Source organism: Beta vulgaris, chromosome 4 (genome assembly GCF_026745355.1).
Source record: "Beta vulgaris subsp. vulgaris cultivar EL10 chromosome 4, EL10.2, whole genome shotgun sequence".
NCBI lineage: Eukaryota > Viridiplantae > Streptophyta > Magnoliopsida > Caryophyllales > Amaranthaceae > Beta > Beta vulgaris.
The window spans coordinates 4,440,936-4,464,652 of record NC_079205.1 but is presented as its reverse complement, the minus strand read 5'-3'; the positions used below and the strand labels follow the sequence as shown (position 1 = coordinate 4,464,652).

Sequence of the window (23,717 nt, the reverse complement as noted above, 5' to 3'; positions counted from 1 at the left end):
GAAAGGACCTAATAAAATACAAGTTTTGTGGGGAAGGACCTAATAAAATTTTTTTTGTCAAAAAGGACCTAATAAAATACTTCCGATTGTGAACAGGAACCACTTTATGAATTTCCGGCCAAATTTACCATTTACCGGCGTTGACCCTTTTGTTTACCCCTACTTGACTCTTTAATGTTCAATTCCTATTTTAACTGACCCAAACATATTGAATTCTCACAATTTTCTTCCAACAGCGCAATTTCCATTGAAGTGAAGTATCAACTTATTCGATCTTATCCTGCAACCTTCATCAAATCCAAGCTATGTTTTGCTCTTCAATTTTTTCTCTCTCAATGTTTAAGGGTTTTTGAAATTTAGGGCTCCCATTATACGTTTTTCCCAAAAACGCAAATTAGGGTTCTTAATTTTACTGTAATTTCTCTTCTCCTCCTAATTTTACGGTAATAGAAACAGAACATTAAAGACTTAACTAAGGGTAAACAAAAGGGTCAACGCCGGTAAATGGTAAATTTGGCCGGAAATTCATAAAGTGGTTCCTGTTCACAATCGAAAGTATTTTATTAGGTCCTTTTTGACAAAAAAAATTTTATTAGGTCCTTCCCCACAAAACATGTATTTTATTAGGTCCTTTCTGACAAAAAACCCTATATATATATATAATATATATATATTATATATAATATATATATATATATTATAAATATAATAAATTATATATATATATATATATATATTATATATAAAAGTGAGTTCATATGAGAATCAATACTTACAATAGAAATGAGAATGGATTGCTATAACTCTAAAATGTTCAAGTGATGTAACTCTAATGAAAAAGAGATGTAACTCCAAAAAGAAAATATTAGAAGAAGAAAAATCCGATTTTTTTTAGGGGCTACAAGTGTTATAACTCTAATCCAATCATGTGGTTGAAATTTATTCCCATTTCTCACGTAAGGAAGCATTTTCATGTGATCCTGCCCCGATATATATGAAAGACCTGCGTCTCCATATAATCATCCTTATATAACTAAAAAATTTACTTAAAAATTAGAAAATATTGCAACTAAAAGACAATGACCAAAGTATGAAATATGGTTATCACAAGAAGTAAGGCTTGTTTTTGTGACCTTTAGATCAACTAACTTATTAAAACATTTATTCGTTGATCTGATGAAATCTTTGGATTAATTTTCAGTTGCAACTAAAGCAATAAAATGATACTTATCTGTTGAAGTGTGAACGAAGAGCAGTTTGCCGTGACGTGGATGACCACTGTTCTAAAAGACGATTTTGCGCTACCCCAGTGTGGTAGAAACCAAGCGATCGTCCTCCAGGATTAGCACGACTCCAAGATATATGTGCACTCACACACTTCGGATGAAGATCAGAAAATTGCCTAAAAACCAAATAACATTTTTGTGAAGAAGTTTGTAAATGAGAGTTATTTTTTGTAGCTTTTGACTAAAGAGAAACATCCTTTTTAAGAAAGCTCCAAAGAGAAAAATAGAAGGCTGAATATAAGGAATGAGAATCAATTAGGCTCCGGAAATCTTGCTAGCAATGGTTAAAAAATACAGTAATAATGGCAATCCAAGACTCTGGCGTTTTACGACAAAACAAAAGAAGATGGACCGCAGGCCCACAGCTCGTGCTTGCCACGAGTCCGGCCGGCGCGCGTGTGTGGCGCATCCATCCATACATCTAGCACTATATATATATATCTAACAAGAAGTGCTAAGGAACTCCTATTGATAAACAAGGTGAAGCAAAACTATTTTTCCAATGTGGGACAAGAGCATTTTACTTTGTTTTTTCCACTCTTCACTTTGAGGTTTTTCTTTTAGAGTAATTGTTGAACTTCCAACATTTTCTTCTTTAAGATTTAAATTGTTATAAAACAACAAAGAATTCAAGAACAATTTGACACACAAACTTAACGTGATTCGATCACCAACAATGTGTTAGCTACGTTCACAGGCAGTGGAGAAATCGTTTCAATTATCTTCGAGGAGAGACACTGAGAGCAAACCCCATATATTTATGTCAGCAAGACCCCTGTATTGGGTTGTTTGAAGCGGCAGGTTACATATTCAAGACAAGTTTAACATAAATCAAATTTATTAAATGGCAATATAAGCTCAAAAAAAAGTAAGAATATATATAGACATTGTTATTTCTATTTCAATTCGAAATCTTACTTGTGACACCATTGATAAATTTCCATGCAATAATCTTGAAATTATCCGAGTCTAAATACTACTTTACTCATAATACGAAGCTCACACTTTTTTTTTGAGTGTGGAGCGCCATAAGGGCAATTGATATACACAGGATTTGATCACAGATCTTAAGACACGGGCACCTCTCAAGACTTTAACCAACTAAACTAATTGACATCTACGTACTATGCTCACACCTATATGAACGTTTATTTGTAGACGAAAACTGGAGTTTATATCCAGCATTGAAGATTGTAGTAAATTGATTACTCCATTTTTAGGTGAATTAAGTAACGACCTAGAAATGAATGAGGCAGTGCTAGTTAAAGATCCATATTTATTGGGAGGATTGTAATCAATAATTGCAAGCTATACTAGTGGGCCTTTATCATATCTAGATTTCAAGATCTTCACGTGGCGATTTCCATTCCATTACATATTTACAATATAGAGTTTGCTTGCAAGAGCAAAACAATTAATACTACAATACAATATCAAAAAGAAAGTATAATTAAAACAACCGCTTAAAATTGTGTATAGAGTAATTTTCGCGAGAAACTCCTAGATGATACCGGAAATAAGAAGAAATGGTACAAGCACTGTGTGGTCCAACTACATGATGCATATGAATACAATGTGCATGTATGGCACTGTGAACTCAAAAACAAAGACTCAAATAAGAACAAATTAAAGGCTTAAATAAGACAACATAGTAGCACTTTAGCATATCGAAAGGATCAGAAACGTACAAGTTTAAACTTATACACATCCATATATGCGAGAAGTATATACTTATAAATATTTTCATTATCGGAATTCGGAAAGGATGACAACAAATGAAGCTTACCTTCAATTTACGTCCAGATATATTTGGATCTGTTGGTAAACAAAATGTGAGGAAGAGAGAAGAGGCCGAAAGTTAGCCGCATGAATAGTAGTAGCTAGAGCCTAGAGGTAAGATAACAAATTAGATTGACCACTCGATTCGCGTTGGAGCCTTGGAGGCATCTTGGAACAGTGACTTCACCCCTTCGATTATTTCCGGGAGTTAGACCTGCGTTTGAGCATCTCGATCCACCTGTCTAACTGAGATAGTGCGTGACTCTTTTCGATTCTTTTTAAGCCATACACTCTACGTAAACGATTTACAGTTTTACATGATTATCTTTGACTATCGTATATAGTTTATTAAAAACCTTGAAAATAAGGGATAGAAGAGAGGGAAATGACCACACGTAAGATATTGTATAAGTGTGGGAAAAAAATTGTGTTAACCTATTGTAGATTAAGCTGGCTTTCAATATATATAGTGTTTACAATACATACATATGACTATGAAAGTACCATTCTACTATTTACAATATAATATTATCCCTTTATATATAATATTATCCAATACACCCCCTCAATCTTTACGGGGTAAAACAACGGATAGATTGGTACGATGTTTAGTAAACAAGTCAGTAGATACGCCTTTAGTAAAAATGTCTGCAACCTGAGACTGTGTAGGAAAATGTCGAACAATAAGACCTCCCTTGGCAACCATTTCCCAAACAAAGTGATAGTCAACATTGATATGTTTGCTACGATCATGATGAACCGGATTAGCAATAAGATAAGTAGCAGAGACATTGTCGCAATAGACAATCACAGGACGACGGAGAAAATGGCCAATGTCAGCAAGAAGTTGCTTGAGCCAATTAGTTTCTGCAGCTGTGTAGGCAACTGCCCTGTATTCAGCTTCAGTGGAGGACTTAGAGACAGTGGGTTGCTTTTTCGAACGCCAGGAAATTAAATTCTTCCCAAAAAAACAGCATATCCAGTAGTAGAACACCGTGTGTCAGCACATCCTGCCCAATCTGCATCAGAATAGGCAATAATAATAGTAGGAGAGTTGTTGCTGTATAAATACAGCCCATAATCCAAAGTGCCCTGCAGATATCTGAAAATTCTTTTCACAGCATGAAGGTGAGTAGTACGAGGAGCATGCATAAACTGAGACACCATATTAACAGCATAAGCAATATCAGAACGAGTCATAGTTAAGTACTGTAATGCCCGACCATACTACGATAATCTGTGGGATCAGCAAGAAGTTCTCCATCAAGCAGAGACAATGTTACTCTAGAGACAATAGGAGTGGTAACTGGTTTAATAGTATGAAGATGGAATTTACGAAGTAAATCAGAAACATACTTATGTTGAGATAAAAATAAACCAGAAGGAGTACGCACAACCTGCACACCTAAAAAATAATGAAGATCCCCTAAATCCTTCATAGCAAATTGAGAAGAAAGAACAGATATGAATTTGGCAACAAGAGGAGGACTACTACCAGTAAGGACAATGTCATCAACATATAATAGAAGAATAATGAGATGACCACGATATTTGAGAGTGAACATAGAAGTGTCACAAATACTGCACTTGAAACCAATAGACAAGAGAAAGTTGCTAAACCGAGAGAACCAAGCTCGAGGAGCTTGTTTCAAACGATAAATGGACTTACGAAGACGACAAATATGAGTAGGTTTAGATGGATGGATAAAACCCGGAGGTTGATGCATGTAAACCTCTTCATTGAGAAAACCATGAAGAAACGCATTTTTGACATCTAACTGACGAATAGACCATTTAAGAGAAACATCAATAGTAAGAACCAAGCGAATAGTAGTAGGTTTAACAACAGGACTAAAGGTTTCAAGGTAATCAATACCTGCCTGCTGGTGATTGCCAAAAACAACAAGTCTGGCTTTGAACCGCTCCACAGAACCATCAGAATGATATTTAATCCTGTAAACCCACTTACAACCAAGTAAATTCTTATCATAGTTGCGAGGTACCAACTCCCATGTGTCATTATCATATAATATTATCCAATAGATACGACTCAACTTGAATTATTTTCTATACTGTATATATTCTCTTTAACAAAATCATTGGCCTACAATTAGACGTTCTCTATGTATCAAGTAAGGCTTGACATATTGGTAAAGATTTGGCATCATAACTTCAAGTTCATGAGATCAAACTGTTAAGAATATGTATCATAGGCGCTAACAAATCGAATACTAAAGTATAATATACGGAGGCAATAAGAAACAAAACAATAAAGAACAAACGAAAATTTAACGTGGAAACCCTTTGAATAGGAAGAAAATAAACCATCAACACTACACTAGCACTTTTAATATGAGATAATGATGCAAGGAGAAACATTTAATCTCTCTAGACTCTCTAATCTCTCTCTAGGTTCTCTAGTCTCTCTAGATTTAAGAATAATCTCTCTTTACATATATTGCAAACCACCAAACAACTTACATTTAGCAAGATAGCGCAAACCAACTAGATTGGACTTTACATCTCAATCTCAGCAAAAGAGACTATACAATTGCATTATAACCTCAACGACATTTACAAGCTCATGCACCAACTATAATTTTTTCTAGAAATTTTCTTTGGAAGAATAACAAAAATTCTACTTTTTACAACCTGTTTCATTTGCTTAACACTAGCATTAACAATAGGAATCTGATGTTGCCAAAGACTTGTCTTCCTGCATCTCTAGATGAAGTAGCTAGATAACTGCAGCAAGGACATCATACCAAACTTGCTTTAATTTCTGAACTTAGTTGTTCTTTTCCCCCTGAATCCACTGAATCAACATGTGCATTATTATCATCGCTCAAATCCTTGATACCCAACCAGAGCTTAATGTCTTGTAGACATCTCTTACTGAATTCACACCTAAAAAAGAGGTGGTTATGCGTTTCAATAGCAGAACTACATATCATAGATAGGTCTGAGTTAGAGACACCAATATCTGCCAGCTTCTCTGCTATTTGAAGCCTCCCTTGGATAGCCAACCAGGTTATGTATTTATGCTTGGGAGTATTTAACTTGTTCCAAACCATATGATTCCAATGGACATGTTCCTACTCTCCTATCATTTTCTAGTACACGAACTTGACAAAGTAAGAAGACATGCTATAAATCTCAGCCTTGGTGAAGTAATTCTTCGGAATTTTCTTAGTAGCACAGACTTTCCTCCAATACCAACTGCCACTGACTTTTGGAACATAATTCCACCAATCATCATTCTTCAAATACACATCATGGATCCATTTAACCCATATATTATCCGTATTAGCTGCTAAGGCCGATACATACTTGCCCATATTAGTCACATTTCATACGCTGACATTCCTGAATCCCAAACCACCATGAACTTTCCCACAACACAACTTATACCAAGCTATCTTCCCTGACTTACCTGTGTAGCCTCACCAGACCACAGAAAAGCCCTACACACTTTCTCCAGAGCATGAAGAACTTGCTTAGGCAAGATATACACTTGGGCCCAATACATATGAAGACTCATAAGAACATAATTAATTAATTGTACTCTAGCAATACATGACATATTTCTAGAGCTCCAAATTTTAATTCTAGCAATCATGTTTTCAATCAACACTTCACATTGAGCATTTGAAACTCTTTTAGAACATATGGGAACACCAAGGTATTTGAAAGGACGACAACTTCTTTCTAAACCCGAAACAACTACATCCCACTACATTTCATTCTCCTCCATTGCATAACAATAAATCTCATATTTATGCGTATTAGCTTTAAGGCCAGAAAGTATCTGAGAACAATTTAAAGGCTTGCAAAAGAAGGTATATGGAGGAAAATTCACCTTTACAACACAGAATTAAGTCATCTACAAAGCACAAGTGTGTTAACTTGACAAAATGACAATTTGGATGAAACTTGAACTGCTCTATTTCTCCCATCATTTTAAGCACCCTGGACAGGTACTCCATGCATAAAACAAATAGCAAGGGAGACATTGAATCTCCCTGCCTCAGGCCTCTAGTAGAGGAAAAGTAACCTTTCATCACCCTCATTTACCATCAAAGAGAATTTGGGTGTTGTAACACACTCCATAATGATCTCCACATAGTAATCAAGAAAGTCTAAATGCATTAATATCTCTTTAAAGGAAGACCTATCAACTATATCATAGGCCTTTTAGAGGTCCATTTTGATCAAACAACTAGGCTTAACTGCTTTCCTACATTACTACTTCACTAGGTCTTGAAGCACCATAATACTATGCACTATGTACCACCCATGAACAAATCCTCCCTAATTTTCATCAACAATGTGAGGAAGAATAACTCTCAGCCTGCTACAAATGAGCTAGGTAATACATTTGTATAATGTGTTACAACATGATATTGGCATGAAATCACTCACACTACTAGGGCACTTGCTCTTGGGAATAAGAGTTATGACAGTAGAGAGTTCACTTCTTTTAACAACTTCTTATGCGTAAAGAAGTCTAACACATCATATATAACATCAGATCCCACCACATCCCAATTGTCCTTGTAAAACTAGAAACCAAAGCCATTAGGCCCTAGAGCCTTCTAGCCAGGAATAGAGAGCAAAGCACATTTAATTTCCTCAGCAGTAAAAGGTGAGCCAAAATGGTCCTATATATGAGACTCATTTATCAGGGCCCATATTGAATGATTTGTTGAATCACACTCCTGCATGCTAGGATGAGTAGTTCCTAGAAATTGCTGATAATAGTTCAAGAATGCAGTCTCAACACCACTTTGTGTATCTTGCCAATAACCTTGACTATCATTGATACCATAAACATGGTTCTGAACACGCTTGCTTTAATGCTTTGATGGAATAAAGTGGTATTTTCATCACCATCTTTAAACCACTCAAGATTGGCTTTTTGCTTCAAAAACTCTAGATAAACCTTATGACTCATATGATACTCCTTATTAGCCTCCAATTCTACATCTGCAAACTCAATTCTTCTTGGATTTTGATGCATCTTATTTTGAGCATCAATCATTATATGGTAAGCTCTTGAATCTGCTATTTGCACACAATTAAAGCCCCTCTTATTGAGCTCTTTCAACTCTTTTTTCACATTCTTCAATTTATTCACACCACCATACATTTTAGTACAACTCACATCAATTTTCCAGCCAGTCTCAATAATAGAGTGATACCGTGGAGAAGATTTCCACATGTTAAAGTATTTAAATGGCTTTCTCCCTAAAACAACTTGAGGATATACTGATAACAAAGCTAGAGAGTGATCATACTCACCTTCGGGCATGAAACACACTTCACCGGTAGGATAACACTCCTGCCAAGTATCATGTGGTACAACTTGATCCAATTTTAAAAAAACCTGGCATAGCGTTACTGTTTTTTGTTCCAGGTGTATAAACTGCATGAGCACTTAAATATTATCCACTCCACACTTATCAAAGAAAACATTAATAAGGCACATCTCATTGTTTCTAACTGCTGCTCCAATTCTTTCTTTAGGGCATCTCACACAATTAAAGTCTCTAAAGATAACCCATGCCTGATCAGTTCTAAGAGTGCACAAATCAACGCATAAAGCATCTCTCTCACTAGGCTGACTAAATGCATAAACAAAGGTGCATAAATAACTAGGCACTCCACTAATTGGTTGAACATAGCAGTGGAGTAATTGACTTGTTACCTTGAGAATATTCACTTGAAAAACACCAGTCTTCCAAGCTAACATGACTCTTCCACTAGGATGATAACCAATATTTGAAAAAAAAGTTCAAGTCAGCAAACATCCTCTGTGTAACACCCCCAAATTACTTGCTTTTAAATTAATAATTTAGTAAATAATATTTGAGTAATTTGGGAGTATTACCGCCAAGTGACTAACACGCTTTCGGCAACCAACTAATAACTAACAAAATAACTTGCAGCGGAAGACTTTAACCAAAAATAATAATAATACTTTTTTATTAATAAAAGTAAATATTGTCTCAATACTCAAAATAAATAAAACACTCTAATCTAGGTGAAGATCCCCTTCCTAGTATGCTCCCATGCACATCAAAATTCACCTGCAAAACTGCTTACCAAAAAGGTAAACAGGGCAAAGCCAAATAGGAAAAAGGAAATACGCGTCAGTATAAAACTGAGTACGAAATGTACTAGATAAGTAATACATGTGTTAGTTCGTAACAATTTTTCATTTCGAAAACTCCATTACCAATAATTCAAGAATAACTCTTTAAGAATAAACTATTTTCAAACACTTAATAATAATTTAAGAATAACATTTTAAGAACAAATTCTTTCGAAACACTTGAATAATAATTTAAGAACAACCTTTAATTTTAAGAACAAACTCTTTTCAAACACTTGAATATAATTCAAGAATAACTAGGGATGGCAGTGGGGAGGGTCAAGTAGGAGACCCGCCCCATCCCCGCCCAATTGGGGCGGAGATGGGTCTAGGTTTGGTGGGGATGGGGCGGGGATGAGGATTAAAATTGTACCCGCAATGGGTGGTGGAGCGGGTGTGGATTTTATATTATACCCGCCCCATCCCCGCCCCACCCCCTCCCGCCCCGCATATTTATTACTAAAATTCTATTTATATACATATATTACTAACGTATTTGAAGACACTTTTGAAATGTAATAAAACATTTGCCTTTGTTAATGTATATTAACTTTTCTTTTACTATATTATATTGTTATTTTGTGAAGTAGACAACTATAATGGGCTTATGACAATTTTTTGGTGGATTTTTTGCGGGGATGAAGTAGGTATGACGCGGGTACAACACGGGTGCGGGGGTGGGGCGGGGGTGGGTCTAGAATTTCCCCCCGCAATGGGTGGTGGGGCGGGGATGGGGATGAAATATTTCCCCGCAATGGGTGGTGGGGCGGGGATGGGGATGGAATCTTTCCCCGCAATGGGTGGTGGGGCGGGGATAGGGATGAGAATTTAATGCGGGTGCGGGTGTGGGGGTACCATCCTCCGCACCCGCCCCGCCCAATTGCCATCCCTAAGAATAACCTTTTAAGAACAAACTCTTTCCAAACACTTGAATAATAATTCAAGAATAACCTTTTAAGAACAAACTCTTTCCAAACAACTTGGATTAAAAATAATCCTGAAAACAATTCCTCTTCTTATCACCCCTCCTATTTTGCTAAGTGTGCACACCCCCGAAGCTAGTCATCCCATCACTGAGCTATATCAAGGGGTAACTATAATTGCCAACAAGTGGACTTTGAATCTCTTGATATTAATCAAGCGGAAATAATAATAATATGACTTGTAAGTCATGAATAAACCTCCTTTCCTCATAAACAATTTTTTTGAACATTCAAAGTTCATAAAAACCAATCAACTTTCCTTGTAAAAATAATTTAATTTTCCAAAAAGGATATAAAACTTCTATTAAAAATGATTGAAAATCATTCCTTCTTTTCACTTCAAGAGTGAATAATAAAATATTGTAACCATTTCAAACCAAATTTCTAAACCAATCCAACCATTAAATCAATAAAAAACTTTATCACATAAAACATATTCAAAAGATCTACTACATACGTACCTTGATCTTGCACAAAAAGTATACTAGTACTTCACTTATTCTTATACTTGAGCTTTCTCATAACCAACCAATAAGCAATTTACCACATGAACTTAATCATGAATTTAAACATGAATGACCTATCATGAGCATAATATTTTTGAGTAAGAAATATGAAAATATTTTTCTTAAACCAAAGAAAATTGAAACTTGAATAAGAAATATAAAACTAGAATAGATAGAAGAGAAAGAAGAACTTTGAAGTAAGAGAATATGGATTCTTCAAAGTTTTTGTGTGGAAAAGATGGCTTAAGATATGGGGTATTTATAGGAGTAGAATAGGTAGTACTTAATTTCAAAAATTAAATAGTTTGTAACCTTCACCATAAATTAGGAGATTAAACCAAGATTTGTAACCTCCATCATAAATTTGGAAGTTATAGAAAAAAAACTCCCTCCAATCAACCATGAATCCCGTAGGAATATATGGCCACCAAATTTTTTTTTTTTTTTTTTGTTTTTTGAATTTATTTTTACTAGGATTTAATACCAAAAGCTTAACAAATCCAATTTTGGCGCCATATTCCAGCCAAAATAATTAAAAATCATTGAAAAAACTAAAATACCCTTTTCTTAAAATATTTATTTTAGAAAATAAATATAAAATAAATATTTTATTATTTAAATAAATGCTAAAAATATGGGGTATTACACTCTGATATAACTCACCAAGGTTAGAGGATTAAACCTTGGTCTCTAGAAGTCCAACTAACCTCACAAAGTTCTTGTGAATAAATTGTCTCATATCACTCTGATTCTTAGGATTATTAGCCCCCCGGATGTTCCAGCAAAGAACTTTATCCATTAGAAGTGGAAGGGTCCCCCCCCCTTCCCACTTCATTCTCCACAAGCACACTAGGCACCCTAGGCACACTAGTCACTACCTCAACTTCATTGTTACATAAAGCAAGGAAGCCATGATGAGCGTGAGTAACTTTAACATGGCTAAATCTCACTTTAATAGGCTTGAGAGCCTTCTGAAACCCCTCCTGGTCCACATCATCACTCCGATTTTTCTGCTGATCTTGAACCTCTGGTGGTTGCATCACCTAAATCTCTCCCCCAGACTGTTTCTATTTTAACTTCCACACTTGCCTAGTTTTACCCTTCTTACACTCACTAGTATTATGTCTAATGAGCTTACAATTTTCGCATTCAACCGACCTCCACTCATAATGAATACCCACTTGAATTGGTCCCCCATGCTCACACAAAGTGGACCTGATCAGGAAATGCTTGATTCAGCCTCACATCCAACAAAACTCGTGCATATTGCACTTTATCCCTCTCTGCTATGGCTTCATCTCTCTGAAAAGGAGCTCCAATTTGCTCAACAATCTTGAACAAAGACCTCTCCCCCAATATTTTATCCCTAACTTCAAATGAATCCATATTAGCAGGGATGTGACCTGGCCTCCTCCTTCTCAACATCCATAGCAGAATCACAACACTTCACCATCAATAATGGCTTACTATCAAAAAAATAATGTCCCTGTATTACCTTATTTCTACTTTCTATTGCCAAAAATCGAACTATATAAATTCCCTTCTTCAATAACATTACCTTATTCGCACTAAATTTCTTCCAAATTCGTTGAAAATAACCTTCCATTACTTGAATCGACGGATTCGAACCAACAACATAACAAACTATAGCTGAATTCCAAAAACCAACTTCCTCTTATTGTATATCATCAATGTCAATTTTAATAGTACTACTAGTTATACGATTCCCAATCTCATCATTCTGTTTATGTAACTCAATTAACTAGCATCATCATTCTCCAGAGGTTCAAAAATAGGTTTAGGTGAAATTCGTACCTCATTTCCTTCATTAGATCGCGTTTTGTGGATTGAATCCAGCCATCCATTAAACGTGTGTCTAATCTCCGACTGTTGCTGAAGGTTCTTCAATGACGACGTTGGCATCATCACTTCACCAATACCAAACCCAAAATCAATTGCTTCCACTCCCATTACTACATCAATGAATCGGGTTTTAAACGCATGCGAATCCGATGTTGGACCCTTAAGCTTCTCTGCTTCCTTCCCTAATCCTCCAATTTTCCTAGCCATGGCAACGGTGCACATTAGAAACGTGCACCGAGAGAAACGCGAATTTTAGAGAGAGAAGCCTATATCCTCCAGTTCCCTAATCCTTCCAACTCTTTGGATATAGTCCACTTATCCAAGAGTTGACTATTGACTTGTTTATCCCTCAGATATTTGTCACGTGACTAATTTGACATGTGGTCCAAGCAAACCTACAAAAGTCGGGACTATCACTAACTAATTGATAGATGTGACCTTTAAAAGGTGAGAACTAAATAGCTACAATAAGTGGCGGAGGGAGGGGGGACAAGGGGACCAATCCCTCCCCCCCCTTCAATTTTTTCATTTTATAAAATTTGCTTTTTAATTTTAGATAATTTTTTTTTTGATAAATACCTATTAAAATAACTATTTTTTTAGCAAAGGCCTAATAAACCTTTTTTGTTGAAAAAAACTTATTATAATACTTTCCTTTGTCACTTAAGACCACCTCATTTTTTTCAGCCAAAAAGTCAATTTTTCCGACATTGGCTTTTTCTTCCACCTCTCTTTCTCATCAAATTGGACCAACCTATATTTTTTTTCCTACCCTAAACCTTAAAATGGGAAGCAGTAGGAAAGAATTTGGTAGTTTTATGGGATCAGGACAGAAACAAAATAGGTTGGTCCCATTTAGTGAGAGGGAGCGAAAGAAAAGTCAATGCTAGAAAATTGACTTTTTGGTCGAAATTTTTTGAGGTGGTCTAATAGTCCTAAGCAATAGAGGAAAGTATAATAATTGGTCTTTTTTAACAAAAAATATTAGGTCTTTCCCAACAAAATGGTTATTTTTATAAGTCTTTCCCTAACAATAATACTAATCACTAATTTTAGTGTTCAAGGTAATTTACCATATTTTCTTTTGTGTCTCTATACCACTTGTTTTTTTGTTCTTATCATTTTTTTGTGTTTTTTGTGTCAATTATTTGTATATGTGCATTTATTTTTAGTGTTTGTAAGGTGATATAATTATAGATTTATCTAGCAAAAAAGATTACAATAATTTAGTTTTTCACGTGTTGATTTTTCTCATTGTACAGTTTTTATTTTTCCCTTGTACTATTGATCTTATATGATTTTGACTTAATTTTCTTTAGTACAAATAATAGTTTGGTCACTTTTATTGAGAAAATATGTTCCTACAAGTTTTTTTTATTAAGATATTACTGATTGGTATAAAAAAGTAAAGAATTAAAATCTGCAATTGTAATTTCGTGTGAACTTTATGTGTACTGGAGTATTTTTTTTCTTCATCTTCTTGGATTATATTAGTGCGGAATTTCGGTTATTAAAATTTTAGTTTCTCCATATTACATACTCTATGTGGTGAAGTAAACTTTTTCAAATGTATTTGTCAGATTATAACATTCGTCTTCTCAAATTGAAAATCTTGACTCCGCCATCTACTATAGTTGGAATTTTTTTAATAATAAGGTAAGGAGAAACCTTAATTTTTTTAATAATAAGGTAAGGAGAAACTTTTACAGATTGGCAGTAATATAGGGGATCCCAACTTGCCAAGGGTGAGAATCGATCCCAGCACATCCTGAAACCCGGAGGGAAGGTTTAACTACTACGCTATCCCTCACTCTCACCTACTATAGTTGGAATTGCTATTATCAATTTTAGGTTTTTAATATGGACTACAAAATGCTCATATACGAAAACCTACAAAATCACATAATTAAACTATAGGATCATGAAAATGAATTAAAAAAAGTTTAAATATATCAAAAGTAGCAATTAGTAGATGGTGCACACGTCCGTATGGTGAGGAAGGTGCACACAAGTACATGACTAACATAGGAATTGGGGTTGGCTTAAGTGATGAGCTTTCCCTGGTATTTATGTCTATAACCTAGTATTTGATGTTCATCGTAGACACCTTCCTCACCAGACGGATATGTGCACAGTGCACCTACTAATTTGCATAAAAGTAGTTATCGACAATTTATCCTTTTAAAATTCCATAAGTTTGATTTCTTCCATCTAAATCTAAATATACATCTTCATCTTCCAGATTAGTACTTCCATTTTTTTATTGAACAAAATCATACAGATCATAAGAAAGTTTCCTGTAGTTGTTCCCAAAGCAACCTCTTCTTGCAACCTCCCAATCCACGTTTATCTTCCTTAATTCCCATATAAAAAGTGTAATAATAACAGTATATCCGCATCATAAGAAAGAATCCCAGTCCACACGTCACCGTTTCAACGATACTACGAAGCACTCTAAAAATCCACAAACAATCAAACAATGGCGTGTTTGGTTAGGGAATTAAATTACTTTCTCCAATTCTAGCAAAACCCCAGAATATGAAAGAATAGTAGTAGAAGAAGATTTTATAGTTCTATTCATCTTTTTCTCCTTCACTTCTCCTCTGCAACAACAACCATGGCAAACACACCCTACACTCTAATGATTTTCTCTCTCCTCCTTCTTTCAGTTCCCATGGTTGTTCCTCTAAAAACCCCTTTTCGTGCAACAGACATTCTTCCTCTTCTTCCTAAAGAACTTTCATGGCCGATTCTTAAAAGTTTGAATAGAGCCGTTGACCTTCTTCCTACTTTTGTGGGGGCAGCTTCTTCTTCTCCTAATAATAGCTTGGATTGGAAAGGTGCTTGCTTTTATGAGAATACTGCTTGGCTTGAATTTCATAATAAAACTGGGTCAGAATTTGGTGGGGGTACTCTTCATATTAAGGTTTGACGTTTCTTTTTTTGGTTTTTTAAGATATATTTTCATGATTCTATAGTTCAATTTTGTGTTTATGTAGTTTTGGTATGTGGGTAGTTTGTAATTGGAGTTTAATTTGGTTGTTTTCTACTTTGTTTTCACTATTCTGTAATTTAGTTTAGGATTGTGTTGTTTTGTTATGTGGGTGTTTTGTGATTGGAGTTTAATTTGGTTCTTTTGGTCATTAATAAATGATCAAGGTCGTGACTTTTTAAGGAATTTGAGTAAAGTTTTTGTTTTTGGCATGAGGGTATTTTGTGATTTTACTTGAGATTGGTTGATTGTGAAGTGTTGTGGAACCCTGGTGAATGGAGTACTTTTGAAGTTGAAATGTTTGGTTGACTTTGAATAGGAATGAAAATTGGGTTTTGGATGTTTGTTTTAAGTAAAGTGAAGTGATATTTTATGGAGTTATGGTTGAAGACAGACCAAGAACAAGAAATATAGTAATTATAGACTAGTGTCTTTCCCTGTATTTGCCTCCGATCAATCCACATTGTGTTTGGATAACAAATTTGGAGGGAATGGACTCCTCTCCAGACCCCCTCGTCCATATAAGCTGTCAAATGGCGGCCTTGGGGAGTACTCAGTTGTTGAGTTGTTGGTCTGTTGCCATAATTGTGGTTCTAATTATGTATAGGATAAGTAGCAAAAGGATTTAGAAGTAGTATTCAGATTAATACTGTTTGTATAATTGGTGCAAAATTTCTAAGTAGGGATCCAATTATTATATATATACTCTGACCACTCGTCAAAATTTCTAAGTATGTGCAAATCATTGTGAAGCTGAAGCAATGATGAGAGCTAATTTTTTTTTCCAGTGCATATATCTATAGGGATCCAATCATTATATATGTACTCTGACCACTCGTCAAATTCGCAGTCTTTATACGCAGAAATATTACCTTGTCCTCCCTACTTTGGAGCACATGACTCCTGACATATGGAATTTTTGCTGATTACCTATATACTGTACCTTTGTGCATTGTGATGGGTTTTATTCTTTTAACAGACGCCTTCCCCCTTTTTTGATATGCTATTGACTTGTTTTAGGCTTGTATACTGCATTTCTTTTCCTTTTCCTTCGTACATTATGATAGGATCATGTGTTTCAAATAGCCATTTTCAGCTACTTATCTGCCCAAATCTTGTTGATTTGGGTATTCCACCTGTTGGCTACGTAACCTTGGGGATGGATAATTCTATGATCTGCAAGACTGTGTATCACACAAGTAAGCTTTTCTTTGCTGTTATATAACCAGGTTAGTGCAGCTCATAGCTGGACCTGTATGGACATTTATGTCTTTGCAACTCCGTATCGTGTGACATGGGACTATTACATACTATCTCGGGAACATACTTTGGAGTTCAAAGAGTGGGAAGGAAAAACGGAATATGAATATGTGAGTTCATTTCGCATCTCTCTCTCTCTCTCTATCTCTGACTTGGTTATTAGCATTTTCTTCATGGCACGCTACCTTTATTTCAGGTAAAAGAACATGGGGTTTCAATTTTTCTCATGCAAGCCGGAATGTTGGGGACTTTGCAAGCATTATGGGAGGTCTTTCCTCTATTTACTAATACTGGTTGGGGCGAGAACTCCAACGTTGCATTCCTTAAGAAGCATATGGGGGCTTCTTTTGAGGAACGCCCTCAGCCTTGGGTTACCAACATGACCACTGATGAGATACACTCTGGAGACTTCCTTGCTATTTCAAAAATTCGTGGCCGGTGGGGTGGATTTGAGACCTTGGAGAAATGGGTCACTGGATCCTATGCTGGTCACAGTGCTATGTGCTTGAGGGATTCGAATGGCAAGCTGTGGATTGCAGAGTCTGGACATGAAAATGACCAGGTCAGCCTGCATATTGCTTAGCAGTTAATTATTATAGCAACATGCACTTATTGCAGTGTCATTCACTCTTTCATGCCTAGTTCTTGTTACTGAAAACTCCTTATCCGAAGTTTTAGTTCTCATCTGAACTTTCCTAAACTTATCATGGCTTATTTGTAGTTGTAAATTGAACTTGGTAGTGCTTATCTGAACTATCCGAACTTTTCAGAACTGATAAACTCTTTTGGATACTTATATAAACTGACCTGCATCTAGTGCCCCATGATGCCCTCATATATCCTGGAACTTATTTTGAAGTTGAAAGGAGGTAGGCATTGTTGTGTTTTTTGCATGGTTTTTTCTAGGACATCTAGGCACTATGACTCCACATTATTATTTCTAGTTGTTGGTAATACTGTCATTTTATCCTGCTCTCATGGTTGGTTCCTCTTAAATTTACTATGACTGCAAAATGGTCACATTGCAACAACAAGCCAACCTGTATTCTTGTGTTGGAGAATTTTCAGAAAATCAAGATGGATGTAGAGTATAGGCTTGTATCAAAAGGAGAAGCACAATCCAAAACAGCAGTCAAACAATATGAGGGGACTAATAGTAGAAGAGGATGGGAAATTTTTGAGGAATGAGAGGGAATACACACCAGATCACCTACCATTAGTCTTGTGTGATAATTCTAGTGAGCCTTATTATTGTGGTGAGCTATAAAGGGATTAAGTCTTCCTTGATCACTTTCTAAACCTTCTAATGTTTCACATCTGTGGTGATTGGTTGCTGCCTGCATTTCTAATCTTACCATCTTAAGTTGGACAACCTTTGCTTAATCACCTATTTGTTAGTATTTTTCTTCTCCGAAGGCTGTCAGCAAATGAATCATCCACATCCATGTTTTCCTTATCAAAAAAAATCCACATCCATGTTACCAAAATGTGCAAATTGGTACTTTCTTTGTTCCAATTTAGTCGCAACACTTCCCTTTTAAGGAAGATTTGAATTAGTCGCAACATTACATTATTTAGTAATAGGTTATGTACTTCTCTCTATCTCTAACTTCATCACGTTCGTCCCTCTTTTTAAATATCTCTACCTTTCTCTTCTCCAAAAAAACTTGCTTCCCCCTCATGTTACAACTAATTTAGAACGCACGAAGAATGTATGAAAGCACATCGATAAAATTTTGGACTAGTTCATGAAAACTAGGTCGCGATTCGAGTTCCTCTTAGCTGTTCCATGTACCACCATCATTAGTTGACAACGATTCACATCTATGCCTGTTATAGCTCATAACATGTGCTAGTTCATTAAACAATAATCTTTCCCCATAAATTGATAGCCATCTGACGAATTTTCCCTTTGGTTATAGTGGTGTCTTCCTGATGCACAAAAATGACAAAAATTGGGCGATGATCCTTCTTGTCAGCAAACCAACGTTAATTTGATGGCAAGAGTCTCCTATTATCTCGTTGCATTGAATAATGAACTTTGGTATAACGTCCATTTGAACTTGATTCCTACTTCTAAATTTGAAGGCATTCTGGTAATCACCAAGTTGGATATAAGGGATTCCATTTTGTGGTACTTAATTGATTCATGTGGTTTAAGGGGTATTAAGTTGCAACTTGTTGATTCCTTTAAGTGTGTCATTCATCACTACAATATCTTATGCTATTAACATATACGATGAAGCATCTCCTTGGACTGTCTTGGTCAACCACCTTGCCGTTGACTCATTGATGACTATATTATGAAATGATAGGAAATCCCTTGTGTTCTATCAGAAATTGTGGAAATGCCTTTTTTAAACTTCTTGTTGAGTCACCTGTGCTTATGCTTGGCTTATTCGTGATTGCAATCAAATGTAGCATTGTCCTTCCTACCTGAAAAAGCAAAAGGCGCAGGAATTTATGACCTTAGAGTGAGGAATTATGGTCGTTAAGGAGTTGTGGAACTAAGGAGGTTTGCCTCAGATTTGCTGACAAGTCCCTACTATTTTCCTCATCATCAAAGATGTACCTCCTCCGTCCCCAAATAGATTTCCCATTCTTTTTTGGCACAAGTATTAAGGAGAAGTTCTAGGTAGGCCTTAGTTGCATAAAATTAAAATAAAAAAATTGAAGTTGGTACATTATTCATGAATTCTTTATTGAGCAGAGAGAGTGTAAGTGGGTAAGGTAAGTGGATGGGACCCATGATTGATTCATAGGAAAGCGAGTAATATAATATAAAATAGAAGGTAAACAATATTTTAATGGGTGGACCCATGCCAAATAAGGAAATGGAAAATGTATTTGGGACAACCATAAAAGGAAAAATGAGAAACGTCTTGGGGGATGGGGGGAGTATGTAACATGCCTCAATTAGTTTTTACCCATTAATTGTGGCAACACTTCATGAAATAAGGGAACAGACTCCACCTTGGGTGAAAGATTTGGATCTATACTGGTTTTTGATCTCGGGTGAAAGAATAGGGTTCGTTCCAACCTTAGAGAATCTTAAGTACTCCAAACCCTTTAATTTCATCAAAACATAAGATTTTATCAATACTTCAAACCCTTTAGTTTTGCGTTTAATCAGACATATAATGAATACATACAATTTTATCCTGATAATAATATTTGCAGATAATGGTCCATGTTACCATGTCTCCATGATTCAATGCGGATTTCATTACATCCTGTCATTTTGCTCTAAATTTGTGGAGCTTATCAGATATCAGCTCCAAAAGTAATTGTGATATCACTCGCATAATATATGTACCACTTGCTGCTTTCTAAGTGAACTCTGTCTGGAAATTATTAGCTGCCTTCACTTGATTTCTATCCGTTGATGCTGATTTTTTTTGTGAATTTCATGTTACAGGGAGAGGATGTTGTAGCTCTGCTTCCATGGGATGAGTGGTGGGAATTTGAGTTGACTAAAGATGACTCCAATCCCCATATTGCATTGCTTCCCTTGCACCCTGATTTGCGTGCCAAGTTTAATGAAACTGCTGCCTGGGAGTATGCAAGAAGCATGGATGGTCAGCCATATGGTTATCATAACCTTATTTTCAGCTGGGTAGACACTATTAATATGAACTATCCTCCTCCACTGGATGCGCATCTGGTATGACATATCTCTTATACTTTGTCCACTATGATTGGACTTCTGTATTCCTTAATATTTTGCATACGTGGTTTCTAAGTCATAATTTTTAATGGAGATCACTTGTTTTATGAATTCACTTATTTCCTTTACTTCATACTTTCGTGTAATACTCGTCTTGGTGCCCTTTCTTATAACAAGATCTTACAAACTCTTGACTTTGTATATTCACTCAGTGACAACAGTCAGTTTCTTACAGAAGTTTGCTGTAAATGTGGCTCTATATTACCATAACATGAGTGAGTTGGCAAATCCTTACCAATTAAAACAAATCGGTTTTAGAATTAGTGTGTTTAGTGGTCGCTAATAGTTTTTCCAAATACCAACATGTAAAACAGTCCATTAATTTATTGCAATTGAGACTTGTATCTATTCTTTTAGGTGGCTGGGTAAGCCGAGATAATTACATTACTTTGGGATTGAGTGATGCTCTAGGACTGTCCTATGAATCTATGATGCTATCCTCATCTGCCCCAACTGAAATGAGAGAAACATTTCAAGGGTCAAATAAACCCTGAGAGTATATTGGGGTTAGGAAATTGCATAGCCCAAACTATTGCAACTGAAATCTATGTTGTTGGACCTTGTACAAATTGGCAGGCATTTCAGTTTTCTTACAGGTATTATTGCTAGTGTGCCTTTTTGGTGATTCTATCTGTTACCTATACTGGAAAAATGGACCTCTCGTGCTTTCAGATTAAACAATGTCATGTAAGAAAGGAAGTATGAAGTTCTAATCTTTTGCATCAAAATTGTAATTTTAGGACGTCTTTGTAAGTTTAAGGACATTTTCCAGGTAAGTTGAAGGTGGTATTATATAAGGGTAACATATCTTAGGATATTACTTTCGATGAAGCTTTGTGTTACATTAGACATTAGTTCTATTAGGCCACAAAGTTGTAATTCGAAAAGTGGCAGCTTTTCAGTTGTAAATATGTACTCGTATTAGTTTTTTCAGCATCAGAAGTTTCAATATTGTCAACATGTTTATTAATTGGAGAGTTTTTCAATCAGCCTCTCTTCCATATCTCTGTCAAAAGGTGCAACTTTGGTGCATAGCTCACATGTCTATGGAATCACTTAAGGAGGGACCCATCTATTGTTACTAAATTCATGATTTGACTTATTGATTTTATTTTTTATTTTACTTTTGCTTTTATATATTTATCTGTTTTCTTTTATTTGCAGGTGGCTTCTGTAATGACAATATGGTATCACATGCAGCCTGAATATGCAGCAAACTTATGGAAAGAAGCATTGAATAAACGGCTGGGAACTGAGGTAAATGCTCCATAATTTCTCCATTCTCCCCAATTCTTGTGATTGCCTGTCATCTATTGTTTTTTCATTGCTCGATAAGTTGTGATAGGTGATTTAGGTGTTTGATGTGAGATCCCATGAATTACTTTCTCAAAAAAAAATCAGCATATGCTGCCCAATCACTGTGAATCTCATCTTGTGTGCTTCTAACCCATTTCTTATTATGAAGGAAGAAGGTTATATATTTGGCTGGGCATTTATCTTTCAATAAAATTCTTTGTTATAGTAATATGATTAGGGATGTGACTGTTTACTCATGTGCTACTCCCTTTCTCCATGCAGGATCTTGAACTTCCAGAAATTCTTGTAGAAGTCGAAAAACGTGGATCATCCTTTGATGAGTTGCTTACTATTCCTGAGCAAGATGATTGGATTTATGAAGATGGAAAATCAGTCTCATGTGTTGCTTATGTTCTTCAAATATACAAGGCAGCTGGACTTTTTGGGTCACTTTCTAGTTCCATTCAAGCAAATGAGTTCACTGTGAGTTCTTTTGCCTGTTTCAAACTTTCAATAATTCTTTGATTGGATTTGTTTAATGGGTTTTACCATGTTTAAACATGTGCGGATTATTTTATATTTAATGTGCGGCTACCATTTAAAACCAAGGGTAGGGGCACTGCTGCTGATATACTCCTTACCTAGAGAAATGGCTTGGCTTTTGAGAGCGAAAAATCGTGAGAAAACGTTGAAGGGATAAGCTTACTAAAACTGCGATGTCATATTTAATATGGGACATGCCATAGATGTATCTTTAAAATTTAATAAGGGATTGTAGAGTACAAAATACCTATCAGAGTTCTGTTAAAGGTTAAAATTTCCCTTTATTGTGTGACTAGTACTGTAGTTAGAATTGTTGTCTTCTAATTATCTTTCAAATGAAAAATATGCCAAGTTTCTCATATTCAGGCTAGTTTTTGTACCACTTGAAAAATTCTTTTTATCACTCGGGTATCTTACAATTTGGTCCTCCTTTCACTGCAATCAATATAATTCTGGCAGTATAGCTGCTAAATGTTGAAGAAAATATGAGGCACGAGTAAGATGGCATCTTTCCTATTCTTATTATTTTGTGAAACTGAGGGTTCAGTTCTTTGCTGTGATTGCAGATAAAGGATGCCTATTCATTGAAGTTCTTCGAAAATGATCTAAGTCGCCTGCCAAGTTGGTGTAATGATGGTGATAATGTGAAGCTTCCTTTTTGTCAAATCCGAGGAAGGTACAGAATGGAACTACCTGGTTACAATACCATTGATCCGTACGCACATATGAACGAAAGGTGTCCATCTCTTCCACCAAAATACTACAGGCCAAAAACCTGTTGACATTGCGTCACACTAGCAGTAGCAGGTTTTAGCAAAATAGCAGGATTTGTATAATCTGATGTTGAATTCTGTATATAATTTTCGCGTATAACAGCTTCATGTATGTAGGTTGATCGTTGATGTAAATATTGTTAAGTTGGTAACATCATCTTCTGTTCTTTGTACACGTGATTAATCTAATATGCAACCTCTGCTGTAGCTTCATTTCACCAAAACTAGTTATGAGCAATCTTTGTGTATATAAAGCTGGTAAGAATCCAGGGATGAATATAAGGAGCGGATTTTAGAGTCCCGTCGTCCACGTCTAAATGTGGCTCCATTAGGTGAGTAGATGTTTCATGTTTAGAGCTAACAAATGGGTTATATCCTGCTGAATTTGTGTAAAGAATAAAAGGTTTGAGATTTTTTTTTAACATTGAGAAAATTTGCATTAATTAGAAACTGGAGTACAACTTAATGCTAATACAAGCAAACAGCAACAACAAAATAGTAACAAGAGCCTTATTAGCTCGTACATACTTTATGAAAAAACAACTAACTATTACA

The 23,717-nt window shown here is 35.6% G+C and overlaps 1 protein-coding gene across 1 annotated transcript; it reads left to right on the top strand.

Annotated features, from left to right (window-relative positions):
* Positions 1–14,762: 14,762 nt before the first annotated feature.
* Positions 14,763–23,375, top strand: LOC104891653 (hypothetical protein). Its single transcript, XM_010677375.4, has 7 exons — positions 14,763–15,497; positions 16,793–16,933; positions 17,020–17,385; positions 20,242–20,487; positions 21,715–21,807; positions 22,129–22,329; positions 22,956–23,375. The coding sequence occupies exons 1-7, from the start codon at positions 15,189–15,191 to the stop codon at positions 23,169–23,171; spliced, it is 1,572 nt and encodes a 523-aa protein (XP_010675677.2). The 5' UTR covers positions 14,763–15,188; the 3' UTR covers positions 23,172–23,375.
* The last annotated feature ends 342 nt before the right edge of the window (positions 23,376–23,717 follow it).

What these genes read in the sequence shown, in the direction of transcription:
- LOC104891653 (XM_010677375.4), top strand. Translation starts at nt 15,189, where the DNA reads ATGGCAAACACACCCTACACTCTAATGATTTTCTCTCTCCTCCTTCTT. An exon ending in GGGGTACTCTTCATATTAAG is followed by an intron (nt 15,498 to 16,792) that starts GTTTGACGTTTC and finishes TTATATAACCAG; the next exon opens with GTTAGTGCAGCTCATAGCTG. An exon ending in CTGGACATGAAAATGACCAG is followed by an intron (nt 17,386 to 20,241) that starts GTCAGCCTGCAT and finishes TTCATGTTACAG; the next exon opens with GGAGAGGATGTTGTAGCTCT.